The 20,637-nt window shown below is 39.5% G+C and overlaps 1 protein-coding gene across 2 annotated transcripts in view; it reads right to left on the minus strand.

Annotated features, from left to right (window-relative positions):
• IL1RAPL1 (interleukin 1 receptor accessory protein like 1) overlaps positions 1-20,637 on the minus strand; it is a 1,014,047-nt gene that overhangs the window by 69,434 nt on the left and 923,976 nt on the right. For both annotated transcript variants that reach the window (XM_081950467.1, XM_081950466.1), the window contains exons 7-8: positions 14,255-14,387; positions 13,147-13,292 (exon numbers count right to left, since the gene is read on the minus strand). In XM_081950467.1, the coding sequence (XP_081806593.1) occupies positions 13,147-13,292; positions 14,255-14,387 (279 nt within the window). The remainder of the gene's footprint in view (positions 1-13,146; positions 13,293-14,254; positions 14,388-20,637) is intronic.

Here is a 20,637-nt window from a genome sequence, read left to right on the forward strand (position 1 = left end):
CTGCTTAATTGCCAGGAAGATTTCCTCTGTAGTTACAAGTTGATTCAATCTTCCCCTTTGCTCATCTGTAAGTATAGGAATTTTCTCTTTCTCCAAATATCGGTCTATGTCTGACTTTTGTATTTTGTCACCAGCATACAATCTGGTGTAAAATTCTAAAAAAGTCTTTTTAATCATATCCTGTTGAAAAACTTCTTTCCCTTTATATTCTACTTTCTCTATATTACGGAATCTTTGTTTTTTCCTTAACATATATGCTAACCATCGACCTGGTTTATTTGCATTACAAAAAGTTCCATTCAGACCAGTTTGTGATCTGTTAAAATTCTCAGGCATATCTTAGTCTTCTTTACCCTGGAAAAAAAATCATTTGTAATTAGTATGAAATCAATTCTGGAAAGGGATTGGTGCCTATCAGGAAAAAAAGTGAAATCCCGTTCTTTAACATTCCGTTCTCTCCAGATGTCCCTCAATTCAAAGTCATCCATCATATCAAAAAAGGATTTAGGTAATCTTGTTCATGTTTGGGTATTTTGCAAAAGCCTCTTCCTATCTTGATCAGGATCCAGTACTCCATTCCAATCGCCCAGTAAAATGCAGGATCTGTAACCCCATTGTGTTAGTTTGGTGTGAAGCAACTTATAAAATTTTTCTTGTTGTTGATTGGGAGAATATATTCCTGTTAAGAGAATTTTCTTCCCTTCTATTAGTAATTCAATTGCAATGTATCTACCTTGAGGATCTGCTTCAATTAATTCAGCCTTTAAGTCTTTTCTTAGGTATATGACTATGCCATTTTTCTTCTCCGGAGCAGATGCTACAAAATGCGATCCCAGTCTTGTGTTCATCAAGTATTTCTGATCCTGTGTTCTAATTTGTGTTTCTTGTAAGCAAATTACATCATTTTTAAATTGTTTCAAGTAGTGAAATATTTTTTTCCTTTTTTGTGGTGAGTTTAAGCCATTGACATTCCATGTTAGAAATTTAATTGTCATCTTTAGCACACTGAAGCTTTTTGAGAGCTGCCTGGAAATCTTGCTGGGATTTCACCTTCGGTCTAGCTCCTCCCACTGCTTCTAAGCTCGTGTTTATATTATCTTGAATTGTCATCTGGACTTGTTGAGACTTTAATTCTTGTTCTTTACGTTTAGTAGCCACACGGGTTTGTCTCTGTTCCATAATTTCTTCTGTTTCCTGCAGCAAACTCACAACCCCAATTTGTGCCTGATTATCTTGCTGCCTGGGATCCTCTGTCTCTTTTCTTTCTTTGGGACCTGGAGATGGGGGGCATCCTGCCTTTAGTACTATGCTATAGAAATCTTTTGCCTTCCAGACAGAATCTGGCGTTTTCTAAGTTCATCCACTAGGAATGCATAATTTTTTCTAGATCTCAACATTTTGGGGAGGATTTCCTTCAGTATTATCACATCTTGACCTGCCACTTGCAGTTTGTTTTTATAGGTTGTTTGCAATATTTCATTCCTAATTTTCCTGGTGACAAAATAGGTTACGATATCTCTTGGCAGTTGTCTTTGTCTGGCAATCCATGAATTAACGCGATAAATTTTGTCAATTTGCCAGGCGCATTCGCCCTTTGATTCCCCAGTTAATTGAATGAGAGTGTCTGCAAAAATCTCTGTTAAATTTTCCTGGCCATGTTCCTTCAACCCCCTTATCCTCAGAGCAAATTCCATTGTTCTATGTTGCATCATCGTAAGCTCCGCCTCCAACTTGTCAATTTTGATTTGTGCCTCCACAAGTTTGTTGTCCAACTTTATATTAGACTCATTAATTTCTTCCACCTTCTCATCGAGAGATGCTATGTAGCCAAATAATCCTTTAAGTGCCTCAACTATATCTTCTCTTATCTCTTGGTTACGTGTTTGGATTAAATCCTTAATTCCAGATATTTCATCAGAGACATCTTTAAAGGCACTTGTAATTTTCCCCTCCAAGACAACTGCCTGCTCTTTTAATGCATTTTGTAAGTTGTTTTGTAAGGCCTCCAGTGTCAGGGTTTGTGATTCTGTTTCCACCGGAGGTAATAAAGATTGCAACTTTGAGGGTTGCGCTGGTGAACTGCCTGCACTCTTTGAAGCATTGACTTTTGCAAACTTAGAGGCCATTTCAAAGTATTCAAATCAAGCTTTTAAACAAGCAATTTGTTCAGTCCAAAAAAAAGTCGGCCTATTCTTTGAATTCTTCCAGCAGTGCTAACAGGCACTTAACAATGCTAATCACCTTTCCGCTTCACTTTCCTGCAAGCCATTGTTGGTTGAAGTGCATCCTGTGAATCAGGAACCACTGGGATGGGTCTTAACCCCAGGTCATGGATGGGAGAGATGTCAATGGGCACCTGCTCTCCCTCAGCAGATGGCACCATGGCAGATAACTGGGCAGTGGCCAAACCAGAGATTGACACCCCACTGGTTCCAGTCTCACCTGCAATGCCCCAACAGGTTCTTACCCGAGCTTCCTACAGAGAAGAGTTCTCAACAGTGGAAGAAGAGGTGAATGAGGGGATTACTGCAGGATGGGTAGCAGAACAATGTGATGAGGCAGTTCCTAAGGTAAGAGATGCAACTAGGTTCCGTCCCTCGGGGAAGCCAATAAAATGCCAGCGTTGCTGTCAATTTGGCCACAGAGCGTCAGAGTGCTTGGCTCCAGCCCCAATATCACAAACATGTGCACCAACCACCAGAGCGGTAAAGAGAAGGCTCCAGAAGCTACCACAGAAGAGTCATCTGGGCCAACAACCTCCGGAAGAGGATCCCCCAACCTAAGGTGACAAAGAGTCCTACCAAGGGGAAGGCCTTGGAGGAAGGAAATGTCAAAGACGACCCAATGATTAGTGCACCCACCCACCCCTTTACAATAAAATGCAACCTCCAAGTGCCAGAAACTGGAGTGGAAGGGGAAGTTGGGGTAATTGTGGACACTGGCTGCACCCAATGCTTAATCAGCATGTCAATTGTGGAGCAACTAGGTATACGTACAAGACCCCTAAATGCTCCCATTCGGTTCGAGCAAGTGGATTGAACACTGATTGGAGTGGGCCCAGCCACCAAAATTACTGAGTTGGTAAAGTTGATGATAGGCCGCCACTATGAATTCCTCAGATTCATTGTAGCTCCAAGAATGCAGGAATCAATTATATTGGGGCTTGCATGGCTGGACAAGTGGGTGCCTACAATAAAGTGGGAGGACAGCATTAGAAAATTGTTTATCAGCTTTGGGCCGCTACCACGGGTGGAGCCTAAAGGGCATCCAGGAACGATGGAACCCAACAGCCCAGACCATCCAGAACCTGCGGCACCTGCAGCAGACACCAAACCCCCAGGGATCCAACAAATACCAAAAGACTACTGGGACTTATTGGGGGTGTTCAGTGAGGAAGATTCCAACTATCTTCCCCCCTCACTGGCCCACAGATTGTGCAATAGACTTCAAACCGGGGGCTAACTTACTGAAGCCGAAAATGTACTCCATGACCCCCAAAGAGAGGGTTGAATTGAGGAATTACATAGAAATCAATTTGAAACAGGGCTATATTGAACCAGCGAAGTTGAAAGTAGCAGCCCCAGTGCTCTTCAGAGAAAAGAAAGATGGTGGGGTTCGTCTCTGGGTTGATCTGCAAGCCTTGAATGCAGTATGTGAAAAGAACACTTATCCCCTTCCCCTCATGAAAGATATGCTAAACCACTTGGAAAAAGGCAAGAACTTTATCAGGCTGGACTTGAGAGAGGCGTTTTACCACATACGGATCAGAGAGGGTGATGAGTGGAAGACCGCTTTTAACACACCCCTTGGTAGTTTTCAGTAAAAGGTCATGCCATTTGGGCTACAAGGAACACCTGCAGTGTTCATGCAGTACATAAATGAGGTGCTACATGACTACCTGTACCGTGGAGTGCTTGTTTATCTAGATGATATCTTGATCTTCTCTGAAACCCTAGAAGAAGACGTGAAACTGGTACGGCAAGTCCTGCTTAAACTTTTGGCCGCCAAGCTATACGCAAAGTTGTCAAAGTGTGAGTTTCACAACACCTCACTAGATTACTTGGGTTATCGCATCTCCAACGAGGGCATAGAAATGGATCCAGGAAAAGTGAAAGCTGTATTAGATTGGAAACATCCAAGTACTCGCTGACAACTACAAAGCTTCCTTGGATTTGCAAATTTCTACAGGCAGTTCATTCCGAATTTTGCAGAAATTGCCTTTCCATTGACTGAACTATTAAAAACGGGGCCTTCCCAATGAAGCCAAAAGCAAACCAACCCCTGAAATGGACAATGGACTGTCAAAAAGCTTTTGAGAAATTAAAACGGCTCTTTGCCCAAGAGCCCATACTGCAATACTCCAACCCCAAGCGACCATTCATAATCCAGACAGATGCCAGTGATGTAGCAATAGCTGCAGCACTACTACAAAAGAATAGAGAGGGCCACCTCTTGCCATGCACTTTCATCTCCAAGAAACTCACCACTACTGAAAGGAGGTGGGCCATTTGGGAGAAAGAGGCGTTTGCGATCAAGTGAAGCCTGCTCACGTGGAGACATCTCTTGGAATGGGGGGATATGCCGTTCGAGGTCTGGACTGATCATAAAAACCTCGAGGCTATCCACACCCATTGAAGATTATCTCCCAAACAGGTTCGCTGTGCACAATACTTCCAAAGGTTCAAATTCAACATTAAACATATCCCTGCAGGGAAGAACTTGCTGGTGGATGCTTTGTCGAGAAAACCGCAGTACGACAGTAAGAAGGAAGAAGTCGTTCAACCCATCCTTTCTTCCTCCCACCAATAGGTGGCCCAGGTCACCACCCGATGCCAAGATAAGATGATGACAGGGTTCAAAGCAGAACTCCTGGCAGACCCATGGTTCAACAATAACAAGGATATCCTAATGATGAGCTGTGGTTTAGCCTGGAAGGGGTCCAAACTGTATATCCCTGTGGGGTTGAGCCTGGAAGTTCTACAGCAAACTAGGAGGAACTAGGAGGCCACTTTGGATTCCTAAAAACGCTACACCTTGCCAGGTGTCAATTTTGGTGGCCAAGGATGAAATCGGAGGTGGAAAATTATGTAAAAAGCTGTTCTACTGAAAACACGACTGGGGAAGCCCCCTTGACTATTAAAATGAGTGGCCAGCCCTAGCCGACCATGGGAAGAGATTGCAATGGACTTCATTGTCGAACTGCCAAACAGCAGTGGAAATAGAGTAATTTGGACAGTTATTGATTTGTTTTCCAAGCAGGTGCATTTCATTGCTTGCTCAGGGCTGCCATCAGCAAAGAAATTAGTGAAAATGTTTGTGAAACACATTTATCACCTACACAGGGTGCCCAAGAGGATCATTTCAGACCGCGGAGTTCAGTTCATGGCCAAGTTCTGGAGAGAATTCCTGAAATCCATCGGGTCCACACAAGGACTCAGCTCAGTGTTTCATCCCTGCATGAATGGGGCAGCGGAGAGGGCCAATGCGATGGTGGAACAATACATCCGGTGTTATGTGGGCTATCAGCAAGACAACTGGTCGGACTTGCTACCCTTCGCTGAAGTGGCGTACAACAATGCGGTCCACACCAGCACTGGATTAACTCCTTTTTCTGATTACCAGTGGCATGGAATTTGTTCCCATGCCTGAGCTTCCTAGAAAACCTCCCTCATCCATGTTTCTGAATGAATGAACGGACACACTAAAGAAAGGATGGGAAAATATGCAGCAGAAGCCTACAAGAAGCAAGCTGATAAACACCGCTCGCTCCAACCCCCCTTTCGAGTGGGGGACAAAGTTTTTGTATCTACCAAATACATAATATTAAAAATGCCTAGTAAGTAATTGGGTCCAAAATTTCTAGGTCCATTTCGAATAGAAAAGATAGTTAACCCAGTTACAGTTCGACTCAGTCTACCCAGAATTCTAGGGAAAATTTACCCAGTATTTCATTGTAGCTTGTTGAAACCAGTAATTGACTCCAGCATAAGACCGTCCACCCAAGCTCCCCCTCCTCCTGTAGTGGTAAAATTAGACTCGAGGCTATATAGGGGTCGCTTACAGTATTTAGTGCATTGGAAGGGGTACCCTTTGTCCGAAGCCACTTGGGTGAAAAGTTGGGACCTAAAGGTGGACAGGTTAATAAACCAATTCCATGAGAAGTTTCCCGATAAGCCAAAGGGTCCCCCTGGTGGTGGTGGTGGGGGGGAAAGATGTGGTTAACTTTTTAAAATTATTGCTAACTTTGATGTTCTCTTTTCAGGAAATGTTTTTCTTCTGAGGAGAGGCCGCCTGTCAGGCCTGTAGTTATGTTCCTTTTAGGATCTTTGGCCTGCCACACTTTCTATTAGTTTACTGTGCTGTTTCATTAGTGTAGTAATTGGGAGGGGGGAATAGAAAGGAGTAGAGTTGTGGAATGTGTTGTTGTCATTCCTTTATAGAAGACAAGGTCATCTTTTGTCTCCGTACCTCTGCACCTGACTGGAACCAGCTGGGTGGAGATGCCAGTGTGGCCGAGGAAGATTGGACCATGTGATGGATTTATGGGGGTGGGGAAAAGATCATGAATTTTCAACTGGGTGGAATCTGGTTTTCAGATTTGGTTTTCAGCTGGGTGGAGATGCCAGTGTGGCCGAGGAAGATTGGACCATGTGATGGATTTATGGGGGTGGGGAAAAGATCATGAATTTTCAACTGGGTGGAATCTGGTTTTCAGATTTGGGATTCCACAGATGTGCCAACATGTTTGTCTTATTAAATTGGAACTTTAAAGATAGATCTGCCTTGGACTCTGATTTAATTCTGCATGATATTTGGAATTCTGACATTGGATTTGCTGGGTAGGTTCCCTTTCAATCATTTAACAAAGAAAATTATGAGGTTAAAATTTTATGTATTGAAAATATTTTTGTGGAGAATATGCAGTAACAGGGTGATTACAGTATTGATTTTAGAAGGTTTCAAGTGGATTAGAGGCTCTAATGTATTTGAATTAAAGACTTTGAAATTAATTAAAAGAATCCTTTCTCATGGTAAATCACTTTGTTTATGCCTAAGCAACTGATATCAGAACAAACTGATGACTTTGACATTTGGATAGTAGAGAGCATTAGAACGAAATAAATAATAATATTTTAGAGGAAATTTTTGATGAATGTGGTAAATATGTAATTATAAAGTTATCTGCAATTATAGAGTTGGAAAACAATATTGATGAGGAGTAAGCAAGTTCTACTGAGTAAAATTGAATTTAATGTGGATTAAAAATGATAGTTTATAAGAAAGAAATGGAAACAATGAATTTTAACAGACAGGTATTTCAAATATTCCAATATTAAATTCAATAAATAAGTACACTGGTGAATTGCTACAATCATTTAGTGAAATAGAACTAGATGTATCAACAGAGACATAAACAAACAGCTAATTATTGCAACAACTTGATAAAATGTAGATTTAGAATCTACATTTCTTTAACTAAATTAACTAAAATATAATTAAGAACAAATAACAAGTTCTTATGACTTATATTCATAACATAACGTAACGTAACGTAACATAACATAACACATATTCTTGTAATGCTACAGTTAAAAAAATGTCAACATGTTGGATGGTGAGATTGAAGTTCTGTCAGATTATTTGTGTTTCATAGATTATAAACTGTCAACTTGGAAAGCGTTACCATGACTATTATCAAGTTGACATTGGAGGGAGGATTCCATGCATACTTTTGGCCACAGTTGGATCTCATATTTCTACAACCTCATTGGTGGATATGATTTATGACACAGACTGAGGGAGGGGAGAGTTAGGAGTAAAGTGCAAAGACCATTAACCAGAAATCAGTTTCTGCTCCACAAAAGAACATGCCAAAATGTTGATCCTAATAAATGAATGGATTTCTTTTGAACTTTGTCTCGAGGTTTGTAAATTAATTAGATATCTTTTGGAAACTTCACATAAACATTGAAAAAAAAGGCTGAGTTTCAATTGCACTATTATAGCCACCCTCTTACTTTTTGGATCAGACCTTGAGGATATCTTTAAGTCCTTGTAATCTTAAGGAAAATTAACAATATTACAAGATATTGCTACATAGTAGTACAAAGAGTTGTAGGGTCTACAGTTGCAACTTGTAATGAATACAGTAGGATTTCTCCTTTTTATTTACCCAGGTTCTTTTCCTCACACTACTTTATGAAATGTAAGACATAATTGATTACTTACAAATTAATTACTCAAGAAATCATCAATTTAAGCTCATAAAAATCTTCATTTTTGTATAGATATGTTGGAAGAAATATTCATCTGGTTCAGTTCCAAGTAGGGAGAAAGACACTGGAAACATGGAAGCTGATTGGAAAGATGGTTTAATGGTGAAGCAAAACCACCAAGCACGTGTGATTCTGGATAGCTGACCACTTGGTTTGATAAGTACATGGATTTTTATACAGTTTGTTCTACATCATTTTGAAATTTAAAGACTTGTTTTGTGTATTTTGTTATTTGATTTTAATTAGTTTGTCTCGCAAAGATCGGCAATTAGTTGGGGTTTTTAATCAGTGGTGGGATTCAATTTTTTTTCTATCGGTTCTGTGGGCATGTCTTGGTGGGCATGGCATGGTTGGTGGGCATGTCTTGGTGGGCGAGGCAGGGGAAGGATACTGTAAAAGCTCCATTCCCACCCCACTCCAGGGGAAGGATAATGTAAAATCTCCATTCCCTCCTGATCAGCTGGGACTTGGGAGGCAGAGAATAGATGGGGGTGGAGCCAGTCAGAGGTAGTATTTACCGGTTCTCTGAACTACTCAAAATTTCCGCTACCGGTTCTTCAGAACTGGTCAGAACCTGCTGAATACCACCTCTGGTTTTAATCTTGTTTAACAAATGTAATTAATCCTAGATACTGGCTTCCCTCAGGGTTTTAATCCTGTCTTGAATAGATTGCCAAAAAAATCTGCATTTCTAAAAGTTGGCCTCTTAGTTTCTACTTGGGGCAGAGAGTTGAGGCTCTGAGTTTCTGTCATTAGAAACATGTTTCTCCTTCAGGGAAAATATAATATTCTGCCTTTTTAATATTTCTTAAAATATTTCATTCTTCTAAGTGGAGTGGGTGCTAACTTTCTACAACTTTCTACATATTTTTGCCAAAATATGTGGCCATTAAGCCACAATAGGAATTGCCCAACACCCTTTCAGAACACAAGCCCCTTCATTGCACCATCCCAGAGCAGTCCAAACTTCACCTGGGAGCTCAGATAAACAATAAACCAGAGGCTAACCAGATTACCTAGGATTTGCATATTAATAAGCCCAGGTTGCTCATGGTGTGTGTGTGGGGGGGCAAAGTGTGTGGGTCAGAGGCAGGCCTACTCCAACTCCATGCAAGGAGACCCAGCTTTGTAACCCAGGCATCCTCAGCAATAGGATGGGAGACCACCGGGAGAGGTCAGGAGGAAGAGACAAGGGGATGGCAAAAAGGCAGCAGGGCTGCTGGTGGCCAAGTACTAAACTTTCCTTCCTTCCTTCCTTCCTTCCTTCCTTCCTTCCTTCCTTCCTTCCTTCCTTTTCTTCTTTTAACTTCCCTCTTCATTCTCCTTTCTTCTTACCTTCCCCTCTTTCCTTCTTTTTCCTTCCTTGCTCCCTCCCTTACCCTTTTTCCTTCTTTATTTTTTTAACAAAGTTTTTTATTGGTTTTTAATGTTTTACAAAGGGAAAAGGTAAGGGAAAGGTTACAAATTTTGGCAGCTGCGAAATGCGGTAGGTGCACCCCCCCTCCAAACTCATAATATACATTTGCATAAAATTCAAATATTACATAATAGCATATAGTCAGTGTGGTAAATTCAATTGGTAATTTCGGTCAGTTTATATCACATGGATTTTCTTGCTTATTTGTGTGATCTGAGCTTTCTTGATGTCGCCCCATCTCCCCCAGCTGGCAGTGCTCCGGCCCCTCCCGTGTCTTGTACCTCTACTGAAGTGTCTTCTGGTTTTTCTAGAAGTAGTTTATTTTTTTCCATAAAGGCCTGTGCCTCTATGGGTGTATTAATTCTAACTCTTGTCTCCTCCCAGAATATTAGCATACCTTCAGGCAGTAACCATTGAAACCACACCCCCTTCTGGTATAGTTTATTCGCCAATTGCGAATAAGATTTTCTTTTCTCCCTCACTTTCTTGGGGATCTGTTTCAGAATGGTTATCTCCTTATCTTTATATGTCAGGGCTTGCCCCCTTTGTGCATTCAGGATTTCATCTCTTGTGCTTTTCCTAAGAAATTTAATGTGTACCTCCCTGGGGACATTGTGTCTTCTAGCATACGCTGAATTCACTCTATAGGCCAGGTCTATTTCCCACCCCATCTGTTGTTTTTCCTACTGAATATACTCAGCCAAAATGGTTGTCATGGTGTCCCTTATATTTTCATCATCTGTCTCCATCACGTTCTGGAATCTAAGATGAAAAGACATTCTCTCAAACTCTATTTTCATTTGTTGGGTGTCAAGTTCTTTGTTTCCCCTTTGCACACCCTCTATCCCTCCCTTCATCTCAGCCGCCCCATCTTCCAAAAGATCCAGTCTCTGTGAGTTCTTATTAATTTTATCCTGGTTCTCTTTAATTTCTTCTTTCATCTCCTTCAATTGTCTGTTTATTTCCTCTTGTCCCTGTAGAAGTTGTTGTAACATTTGATGAAGCTCCAGGTCCGTAGATTTAGGTTGCTTGAAGGCTGTTAACGTTGATTGTGTGCTTGGACTGGAGGTTGCAGATGTTGGGGCTGAGGCAGCAAAGCCTGACTTTCCAGGAGGTGGTCTTTTAGATGCCATTGTTTATAAAGTAAAGAGTCCAGTCAGTATAAAGAAGGATCAGTCAGAGAGATAGAACAGTCAAGAGAGTCCAGGAGGCAGAGAGTCCAGGCACAGGGGAGTTTTCTAATCACCCTGGCAAAAGAGCAGTCATTTTTCACTCCAGGGGGTTCAAAAGCAAACAATCCACAAAGAGAATTATCCAGGTAGCACGGAGACAAAGACCGGAAGCCTGAAGTTAAAGGGTGGAGTCAAGTCTCACATCTCATGAAGACAACGGAAGTGTGCCATCTTGCCCTGCCAGCTTCGGGTATTGAGGCAACAAATAAAGTTTTCAAAGTTCAAAGTTCCCAGGGCTTCCAGATCTCATTGTCTTAAACATTGAAAGTTTAAATCTGAAAATCCATTTAGTAGGGGTGTGACATCTTTAGTTTGGCTCTCCCCCTCCTCCTTCCCTTGGGGCTGCGAGTTCACTTGTTTCCAGCCGCTTGTCCAAGGGGGGGGGAAATCCCCCTCCCCTCCAGCCGCACCTCTCCAAATCAAGCCAAAAGTTCAAGTTTGCACAGCAGACAAATTTTATAGTTGGTAATAGGAATGAAGGGAGTCTACACCTCACCGCTCCGCTGCCGCATCCTTCAGCTTTCTTTTTTCACTCCGAACATCCTGTCAGTGAAGACGCGCCCACAGGCCCTCCAATCTGCTCCCCGGTGCCTTGAGCGCGCAGGGGACCTCCCGCTGGCCGCCGCCGATGCAGGGATCCCCCGCGATGCCGCTCCTCTGGCAGGACGCCTCTAAGGGGCGTCCTGTGCCCCCCAAAAAGTGGGGAAACCCACCGGGGAGCCGGAGCGAGCAATGAGTTGCCCGTCGCCGTCAGCCGCCGGAACCGGAAGTCCCTTTTTCCTTCTTTTGCTTTGTCTTTCCTCTTTTCCTTTCTCCTTTCCTGTTCCTTGGATGTTCAAATGCAAAAGGGGAAACATTTCTCCTTTTGTTTTGTTTTGCTTTTAGTTTATTTTACTAGCTCTCTGCCAATGAAAATGGAGCTCGGTGGGGGGGGGGCACATTAGTCCCCAAAAATTTGCAGCCTATGACCAAATATCTAATTGATAATTTCAAAGCAACATATGGTTTTCTATTACATGTAGAACAGTGACGTGCGGTGAGGTTTATGGCTGGTGAGGCTGGTGACGTCATCAGGAAGGCGGGGAATGGGACCACGTGTGCTGGAGGCTCAGGCTGCCTCAGCCTCCAGCACACGTGATCCCATTCCCCGCCTTCCTGAGCGTGCTCCGCCGGCTCGCGCTCCGCAGTCCTAGAAAGCTGCATATTGCAGTCGCGAGGAGCGCGCGAAATCCAGCAGAGGCAGGAAGGTTCTCGTCGTTCCCCAGTCGCTTTCGTGCCTTCGTCATCCGGCAGCGCCGACAACATTTCTCCCTCCGCAGCTCCCGGGCGCGCCCAGACAGATGTATATAATATTATAATATTATATATATATAGTATATAATATTATATACTATTCTTTCATGAACAGAGGTGAGGCTCTGCCTCCCCTGACCGCACGCCCCTGATGTAGAAAGTAATATATAATTGCAATCCAACTTGCAATTAATAGGAATTAATAAATTGCTAAAAGTCTAAAAACCTAAAATTTGATAACTAACACCTAACAAATCTTTACATATTAAAGATGGAAGACCAAGCAAAAAAATACCATTAGGAAATGTTGCTATGGTTTTAAAGCTAGCATCTTTGCAGAACCTTTGTAGTATCATCAAAAATTATTAGATCAGTGTCACTGTTCGTATAGGTTAGATTGCAGCCATAAGTTTTAGCAAAGGAATAAAGCAAATAAATAAACAAAAAAGCTATTTAAATTCTAATCCCAGTAAATGACAAGTTTTAAACATAATTAGAACAGAGTTAAGAATAAGAATAATTTTTTGTCAAGTTATACTCTATAAGCACAAAAAGTTTTACCCATGGTTGTTTGTGCCACTTGCAAAATACATTTAACATCACTAGATTAATTTACTTTTTACTGTTTTTGTATTGTTTTAGACATTAAAATTCTAATAGCAATAACTTCCTACCAGAAAATACTTATGAATTTTCCACTTGTTACATGCATTTCCTGTATAAATATTATTAAAAAGTTATTGAACTGTATTTTTTCAACAAACAGCCACGTTTAATTATAGATTTCTTTATTATTTATTTAAAATGCCATCCTAAAGAAAGTGAAAATTAATGTATACGCTCAGGAACACAATTTTATACAATATAGAATATAACAATAGTGAAGATAGCTAGACAGACAGACAGATAAATTGATAGATATATTCACCCCTCTTAAGTAGAATAACTGTAGCATGTCTGCGGCCGTATCCATTTTCAACATAGCAGGAGTAATTTCCAAGATCCCCTTCTTCCACTGAATCAAGAATTAATGAGATGGAAACTTCTTGTTCTCCAAGATGTTCTTTAAGGACTCTAATAAAAAGAAAAATATTTTGTTGAAATATTTTTGCTTATTGAAAAATTGTTGAAAAATAATATTTTTGGAAGGAATGGAAGGAATCTTAATATGATCTTTATTTAAAAAAAGAAGAAGTAAGGTTGATGTAATTAAACCACTAGTTTACCTTACTATCAATATATATTTATACACATTTGTAGATCCTAATGAGATCTGCAATTAAATTGATGTTTATAAACATTGTTTTTGATAAATTTCAGCAGTTGTTCTTGTTCCATAACTATCTTTTAAAACCCTTTTTAAGATTAAAAAAAATAGAACCAAATAGAACAGGTTTTGTGAAAACAATTACCTAATTTTTTTTTGCAATTAAGGTGTAATATATTCTATTTTAAAAAAATAAAATATATTTCTGGATTATTCCATTTTTAAAGATTAAGTAACGATGTTAATATTCACAGAAGATGAATGCATTTCTTTGAGTAATTTAGGAGAAATAATTTTCTTTGAATTTCAAACTTTGTTTATAATTCTTTATGCATATAATACTTGTTTGTTTGAAAACAACATATATCCACAAATATAAACACCAAAAGAAATTACCACTATTTCCAAAGATTAAGAAACATCCCAATGAATATCACAAAAGGATTTTGTGTAAGTAATCAATTTCTAATAGACACACACACGCACATAATTAGTATTTTATCATGTAAATAGTTTCTAAACATTTTACAGTTGCTGAATTTTCATTCTTGCTTTAACATTAGATTCTAAAACCAGCAGTTTTAGAATAATTGCATATATATGAAACATCAATTTTCTACACCATTCTCAATAATCATCCTGCAAAAGAACAAGGCTCAGATGATTTTGTGCTCTGTAATAATATCTATTCCTCTTTTAAATAGTATTTTATTCATTTCAGAAAAGTAGATATTAGTCTTGACAAAACATATGTATATATATATTTTACCTAATATCACTCTCCCAAACCCGACTTTCATCCAAATCCTCAATAAACTTTTCGCCTTTCATCCAATATATTAAAGGACTAACTTCTCCACTGTATCCAAAGAATGCTCGACAAGTTAGATTAGGAGAATGGCCTGGAGAAAAGAATTAATAAAGAAAATACATTAGACTCGAACTGGCAAAACTAATTTATTACTGGATTGACAATAAAGTAATGCTTTATCATATAAATCTTACATTACATGAAAGTTAACTTTAGGATTCTTATGTATTAGAAACATTTTTGACCAAATTATGAGCATAATACATGCTCAGTAGAAGAAAGTTAGTGTGGAGGAGGAAGGAAAGAAAGGAGAAAATATCGGGGTCATTCCAAACATAAAATTAATGAATTCCTAAATGAATGTTATAGAACAATTTTATATAATAAATGTCACTTCTCTTGCATATGTTTAATGTACTTGAAGATACACATTATAAAATAAATAAAATATGGAAGTTTTTATGCATTAGTCCCAAAATATTTACGGCCTATGACCAAATATGTAATTGATAATTTCAAAGCAATATCTGATTTTTTAAAATAGTGCATTAAGCCTATTCTTTCTACTGAATATACACATACCTGAAGCAATTAAAATATTATTTTATTGACAATTATTGAAAAACTAAGTCGTTATTTGGTTTCCTTTAAACAAAAACCATTTATATGTTGTAAGACACCTTCAAAGTCCATAAAATGTTTTTAAAAATCAAGAAATTTATAGTCAGTCGAGCTCAAGTAATAGTGCATTACTGAAACTCAATATTTTATTTTATTACTAGTAAGCAAAAATACTTGTTATGGGAAGTGGCTAGATCATCCAAGGCCTGCAAGTACAGTTAACTGTAGCTCAGCAACATATGGAATACCACACACTGACAACTTCTGCCTAGATCATTGCATTTCCTGACATGTTATTGTGTACTCCTCTTCATTTGCTTTATTTTGCTTGCTGTCATCTGAATGTCAGGTTTTATGGGAAGAGTACAGGAAGTGAGTTCCTCATTTTGTCATGTTCAACTTTATCCCAAATAACTGTGAGACCCAGTTCTCAGATTATCAAAGCAGCATGATACTGTGCAGCTAAAAATGTCACTAGAACTATTATTAGATTAAAAATAGTTGAATAAATACAAAGCATGCACAATCGCATGTTCAAGTGTGCACGACACATACATACTTACAGAGTTCAAACTATTCAGTAATGAGAAAAGAAAACACACATGAATGTGAAACACCATTAAATATCACATTCTAGCAATCAGTATGTGCTGCATAGCCAGTGGTGGGTTTCAATTTTTTTTAGAAACTCTTCTGTAGGTGTGGCCTATTTTATGGGAGTGGCTTGGTGGTCATGTGACCGGGTGGGAGTGGCCAAGTTGGAAAATGTGGTGAAACTAACTTAACGCTCTTGCTTAGCAACCAAAATTTTGGGCTCAATTGTAATCATAAGTTCTCCTTCTTCTTTCTTTCTTTCTTTCTTTCTTTCTTTCTTTCTTTCTTTCTTTCTTTCTTTCTTTCTTTCTTTCTATCTATCTATCTTTCTTTCTCTTCCTTCCTTCTTCCTTCCTTCCTTCTTTCTTAGCTCTTTCTCTCCAACTTTCTTTCTCTCTCTCTCTCTCTCTCTCTCTCTCTCTCACACACACACACACACACACACACACACACATTTCCCTCATGACTGCCACTGACAGCTCTCAAAGAGAAAGAATGACTCCTGCTGTCAGCGTTCCAAATATCATGCAGAATTAAATCAGAGTCCAAGGCAGAGCTATCCTTAAAGTTCCAATTTAATAAGACAGACATGTTGGCACATCTGTGAAATTCCAACTCTGAAGAGCTTCCTGGGATTCCACCCAGTTAAAAGTTCATGATCTTATGCCCACACAGTGGTGTAGCGTGGGGGGTGCAGGGGGGGCCGGCCGCATCAGGCGCAACATCTGGGGGGGCGCGCTCGCACTCGCAGCTCTCTGCTGTTGACTTGCATGTATTTCAAGGCTGAATTTGAATTGAATGAAGCCGAGGAACGCTTCCCACGTTTAATACAAAAGAGACGCGAGCAGGTCTTCCCCAGGGTTGAGAGCACAAAAGAGGGCCAAAGTTTTCTTCTGCAGATCTGGGTCTCTTGAAGACTGCTGGGCAGGGCGAGGGACGTTAATAACGTGATACGTTTAAATTAGAGCAAGTGAAGACCTCGGGCGGCTTTCCTTTTCCTATTTTCCCAGAACCGAGGGAAGAAAATAATTCTGCTTCGGGCCTATAGAGGGCGCTGCGAGCTTTGCTAAGGAGGACGGCTGCTTCAGAGCTCCCTTCATGTCCCAAGTCCAGTGGCATAGCGTGGGTTGCCACGGGTTAGGGGGCGCAAATTATTTGCCTTGCCCCGGGTGCTGACAACCCACGCTACGCCACTGTGCCCACACCCATAAATCCATCACATGGTCCAATCTTCTTCCACGCTGGCATCTCCACCCTGCTGGTTCCGGTCAGGTGTCAAGGTGCGGGGACAAAAGATGACCTTGGCTTCTATAAAGGAATGACAACAACACATTCCACCATTCTACTCCTTTCTATTCCCCCCTCCCAACTACTACACTAATGAAACAGCATAATGAAATAATAGAAAGTGTGGCAGGCCAAAGATTCTAAAAGAAACATAACTACAGGCCTGACCCCTGCCTTGGGAAGGAGTTGGATGAGATTACCTCCATGTTCCCTTATATGCTGCTAGGTCTACTCTACACATATATGTTCTGCTCTGCGCCAGTTGAAACTGTTTTGCGTTTGTGTGTGAGGGGATGTTCTTTTCCAATTTTTATTTTTTTATAATTTAATTACTTAAAACACACTCTAATATATTTAGATAGCAAATGTAAGAACACTTCAACCATACAGTAAACAAAGGACTAAAAATTGAAATATGAATTTGCAGAGCAATTTCTCTCTCTAGATATAAAGCTAAAGTCTTTCTTCAAAAACATCTATCACAAATTAATGTTCTTTTAAGGAGTGTTAAGAATTCCCTTTGAATAGGAATTTTCATGGTAGGTAGCTGCTGTAGGTGGCTACAGCAGACAACCAAAACAAATCCTTCCCATGATCAAGTTCATACATGGGTCAACCATTCATAGAATATTGCAAGCCCTCTTAAAGGCAGGAAGTGGTTGATATCTGGTTTCCCTGTCTACCATTCCTTAAGGAAAAATATATTTCCCTTTTTCTGTTCCTCAAGTAAAATAGAGAAATCTTGAAGGATAAAATTCTTGTAAACATGGAATGGTTGATATACAACTGTAACAATATAATAGATAGCATAATGGAAAAAACTGTGGGAATTAATTTTTTACAGCAATCAAACCTCTCATGATCTATTTATCTATCCAAATAGATATAATATTAATAAAATAATGTGCTTTAATTTATGGATAGTGGGAGGGTATAGTAATCTTACTCTTCATGGCAATGTATATTATGTCTATTATCAATCTAAATATATACTTGGTTATACCAAGTAGACAAATAAAAATAACCTCCTGCTAATTCTCATATTCCTGTGACATTGAGCCAACTGAATGATTTGCAGCTTCTTTTGAAAAGAATCTCAAGTCTCCTTAGAACTGGGCACCCTGTTTTCCATCTTTTGAAAATATTCCACTTATAGTGGAAAAAAAGTGCAACGAAGAGGTCAAACATAAGGGAAGGCCTTAACTCACATTGTGAAACTAAAAACACACACAGAGACACACACACAAATATTTTCTATACTTTATTCAAAGTGAATATTAAATTGAGTTGTAATATTTTTAGAACTGTTTTCTTTTTAATTAAATATTGAAATGGTAGTTAACTCTAATTTAATTTTCATTTGATTGTTAGAAACCACCCTGAATATTCTGTCGAGGTAGGGTAGAATATAAATAAAAATGAATAAATAATCCTGGCTCCTACCTGCTAAAAACATATTTTAGTATTGTTTAAGTGATGAAAAAGATGAATAGTTTTAAATAAATGAATGAATTACTTTTTTAAAAGGCAGGTTTTTACACACATAATATTTAGGCTCACCACTGAAATTGGGAATGAGAGTCTGTGGCTCCATGTCTCTCAATCTTCTTCCCTGCCTTGGTTCTGCAGATTTTTATATTTCAGCTTTTAGTGCTTTCCTTGGGGATTTATAAACTGTTGCATATAATTCTGGGGTTTTGGTGGGTCTTTGTGGATTACAATTTGGTGAGCCTTTATGGATTATAATTTACAACTTTGTGGATTATAATGTACAAGACATTAAAAAGAAAAAAGTAACTTTTGTTGAAGAGAACTTGGTCTATGGATATTTTGGTTTTGTGAATTATAACACCCAAAAAAGAGAAGTGACTTGAGGCTTGAAAATAATAATTGGGAGCAAGAAAAAAAATTGTTGGAGTACATCAGGTATAATTTAAAATGTGGATATTGTGGAGGACTGTTGTGTTTGATGTATTATTGATTGTTGGATTACTGATTGGCTGTTTTTGTTAAATAATTAATACTTAAAATATTTGATTATCCCAAACTACCAAAATGACAAGCAACACAAATTTAAGTAAAACAGGGAGGAAAACATCATCTGCACAATCAGCAGCAGCAGCAGCAGCAGCAGCAGCAGCAGCAGCGAGCCCAGCGAGTCAATGCTCTATAGACACTATGTTGCAAAGTGAGAAGCTAAACAACTTTCAGTCAGAGATGAAAAATATGTTCCAATTATTGCAAGAATCAATACAAGAAGCCATGGCTAAGAATCATAAAGATCTGGTAGATAGGATGCAAAAGATGGAACAAACGATGGAAGGTAAAATAGACAATATCCAGCAAATAATTACCAAAAATGAACAACGGATCCAGAAAATGGAAGAAAAGACAGAGCAAACAGATAAGAAAATAGAAGAGATGGAGAATACATTAACCAAGGTAAATAACGATCCCTAATTATATTGGAGATGGATAAGGCAGAATATTACCTGCGGGATCGTATTCTGCCCCATACATCCCTACGACCCATCCGCTCGCACAGAGAGGGACTTCTCCAGGTGCCGTCTACCAGACAGTGCCATGGGGCAGCGCCTAGGAGCAGAGCCTTCTCTGTGGCGGGCCCAGCCCTGTGGAATGACCTCCCCCCGGATATTAGGACTACTACTGACCTCCACTCCTTCCGTGTCAAGCTCAAGACCCACCTTTTCCAAATAGCTGGCCTGGCTCGACCATAACTTAGTAACGCTCCTGATGGGTTTTTTAATTTGGTAATTTTATTAGGGGATTTTAAATTGTATTTTTAACTGTCTTTCACTTAAGTCCATCCTCCTCCATGCACATATGTATATGTCTCTGTTCTTTTGTATATATGTTTGTCTTATGTGTATTTTTTATCTGTTTGATTGTACGCCGCCCCAAGTCCTTCGGGAGAGGGTTGCGGCTAATCAAATAAAATTATTATTATTATTATTAAAATAAAAATTATTATTATTAAATTACCTGCCACATAATCTCACTCTCTCTCCCCACTCCCCCACTCCTTCCATTGTTAGCAATAACAATAACAGCTTCCCAAATAATTTTTTAAAATTAGTTAGAATTAAAGACATGAACATTTTACAGCTACAGGAAGAAGGATATTCAGTTGCTTTCTACCTATCAGTCACCAAACTTAAGAAGAGGCATTAAGGCAGCTAAACAGAAATACAAACAAAAGGTAGATAAGTATCTGGAAGATAATAACTCAAGGTGTGGCAGGGGCTACAACACTTAACCAACTATAAGGGCAATACGAAAAAAATAGGCAATGCTAATGCCCTGCTAGTAGAGGAGCTAAATAGCTTCTTCACCCGCTTTGAGGTCAAAAGATCAGTCTCTGTGGCTCTAGCCCAAAGGCCCTCTGACCTCCAGCCACTCACCCTGGATGAACATCAAGTGAGAGCTGAGCTGAAGGCTGTAAATCCCAACAAAGCGGATGTTGGGGAAAGTGGTAAAAACCTGTCCTGACCAATTAACAGGGGTCCTGACAAGGATTTTTAACTCTCCCTGCAACAGGCTAGAGTCCTATCATGCTTGAAAGCAGCCAAAATTATCCCAGTTCCGAAGAAAGCAGCCATAAAAAGCTTGAATGACTAGAGACCCATTGCACTGACGTCTATAGTGATGAAGTGCTTTGAGAGACTGGTCCTACAACACCTCAGGTCCTGTCTTCCACCAAATTTTGATCAACACCAATTTGCTTATAGAAGCAACAGATCGAAAGGGGATGCCATCACCACTGTTCTACATATTGCACTGAACCACCTTGAGAAATCTGGGAATTATGTCAGAATGCT

Source organism: Natrix helvetica (genome assembly GCF_964273705.1).
Source record: "Natrix helvetica genome assembly, chromosome: 4".
Lineage (NCBI taxonomy): Eukaryota > Metazoa > Chordata > Lepidosauria > Squamata > Natricidae > Natrix > Natrix helvetica.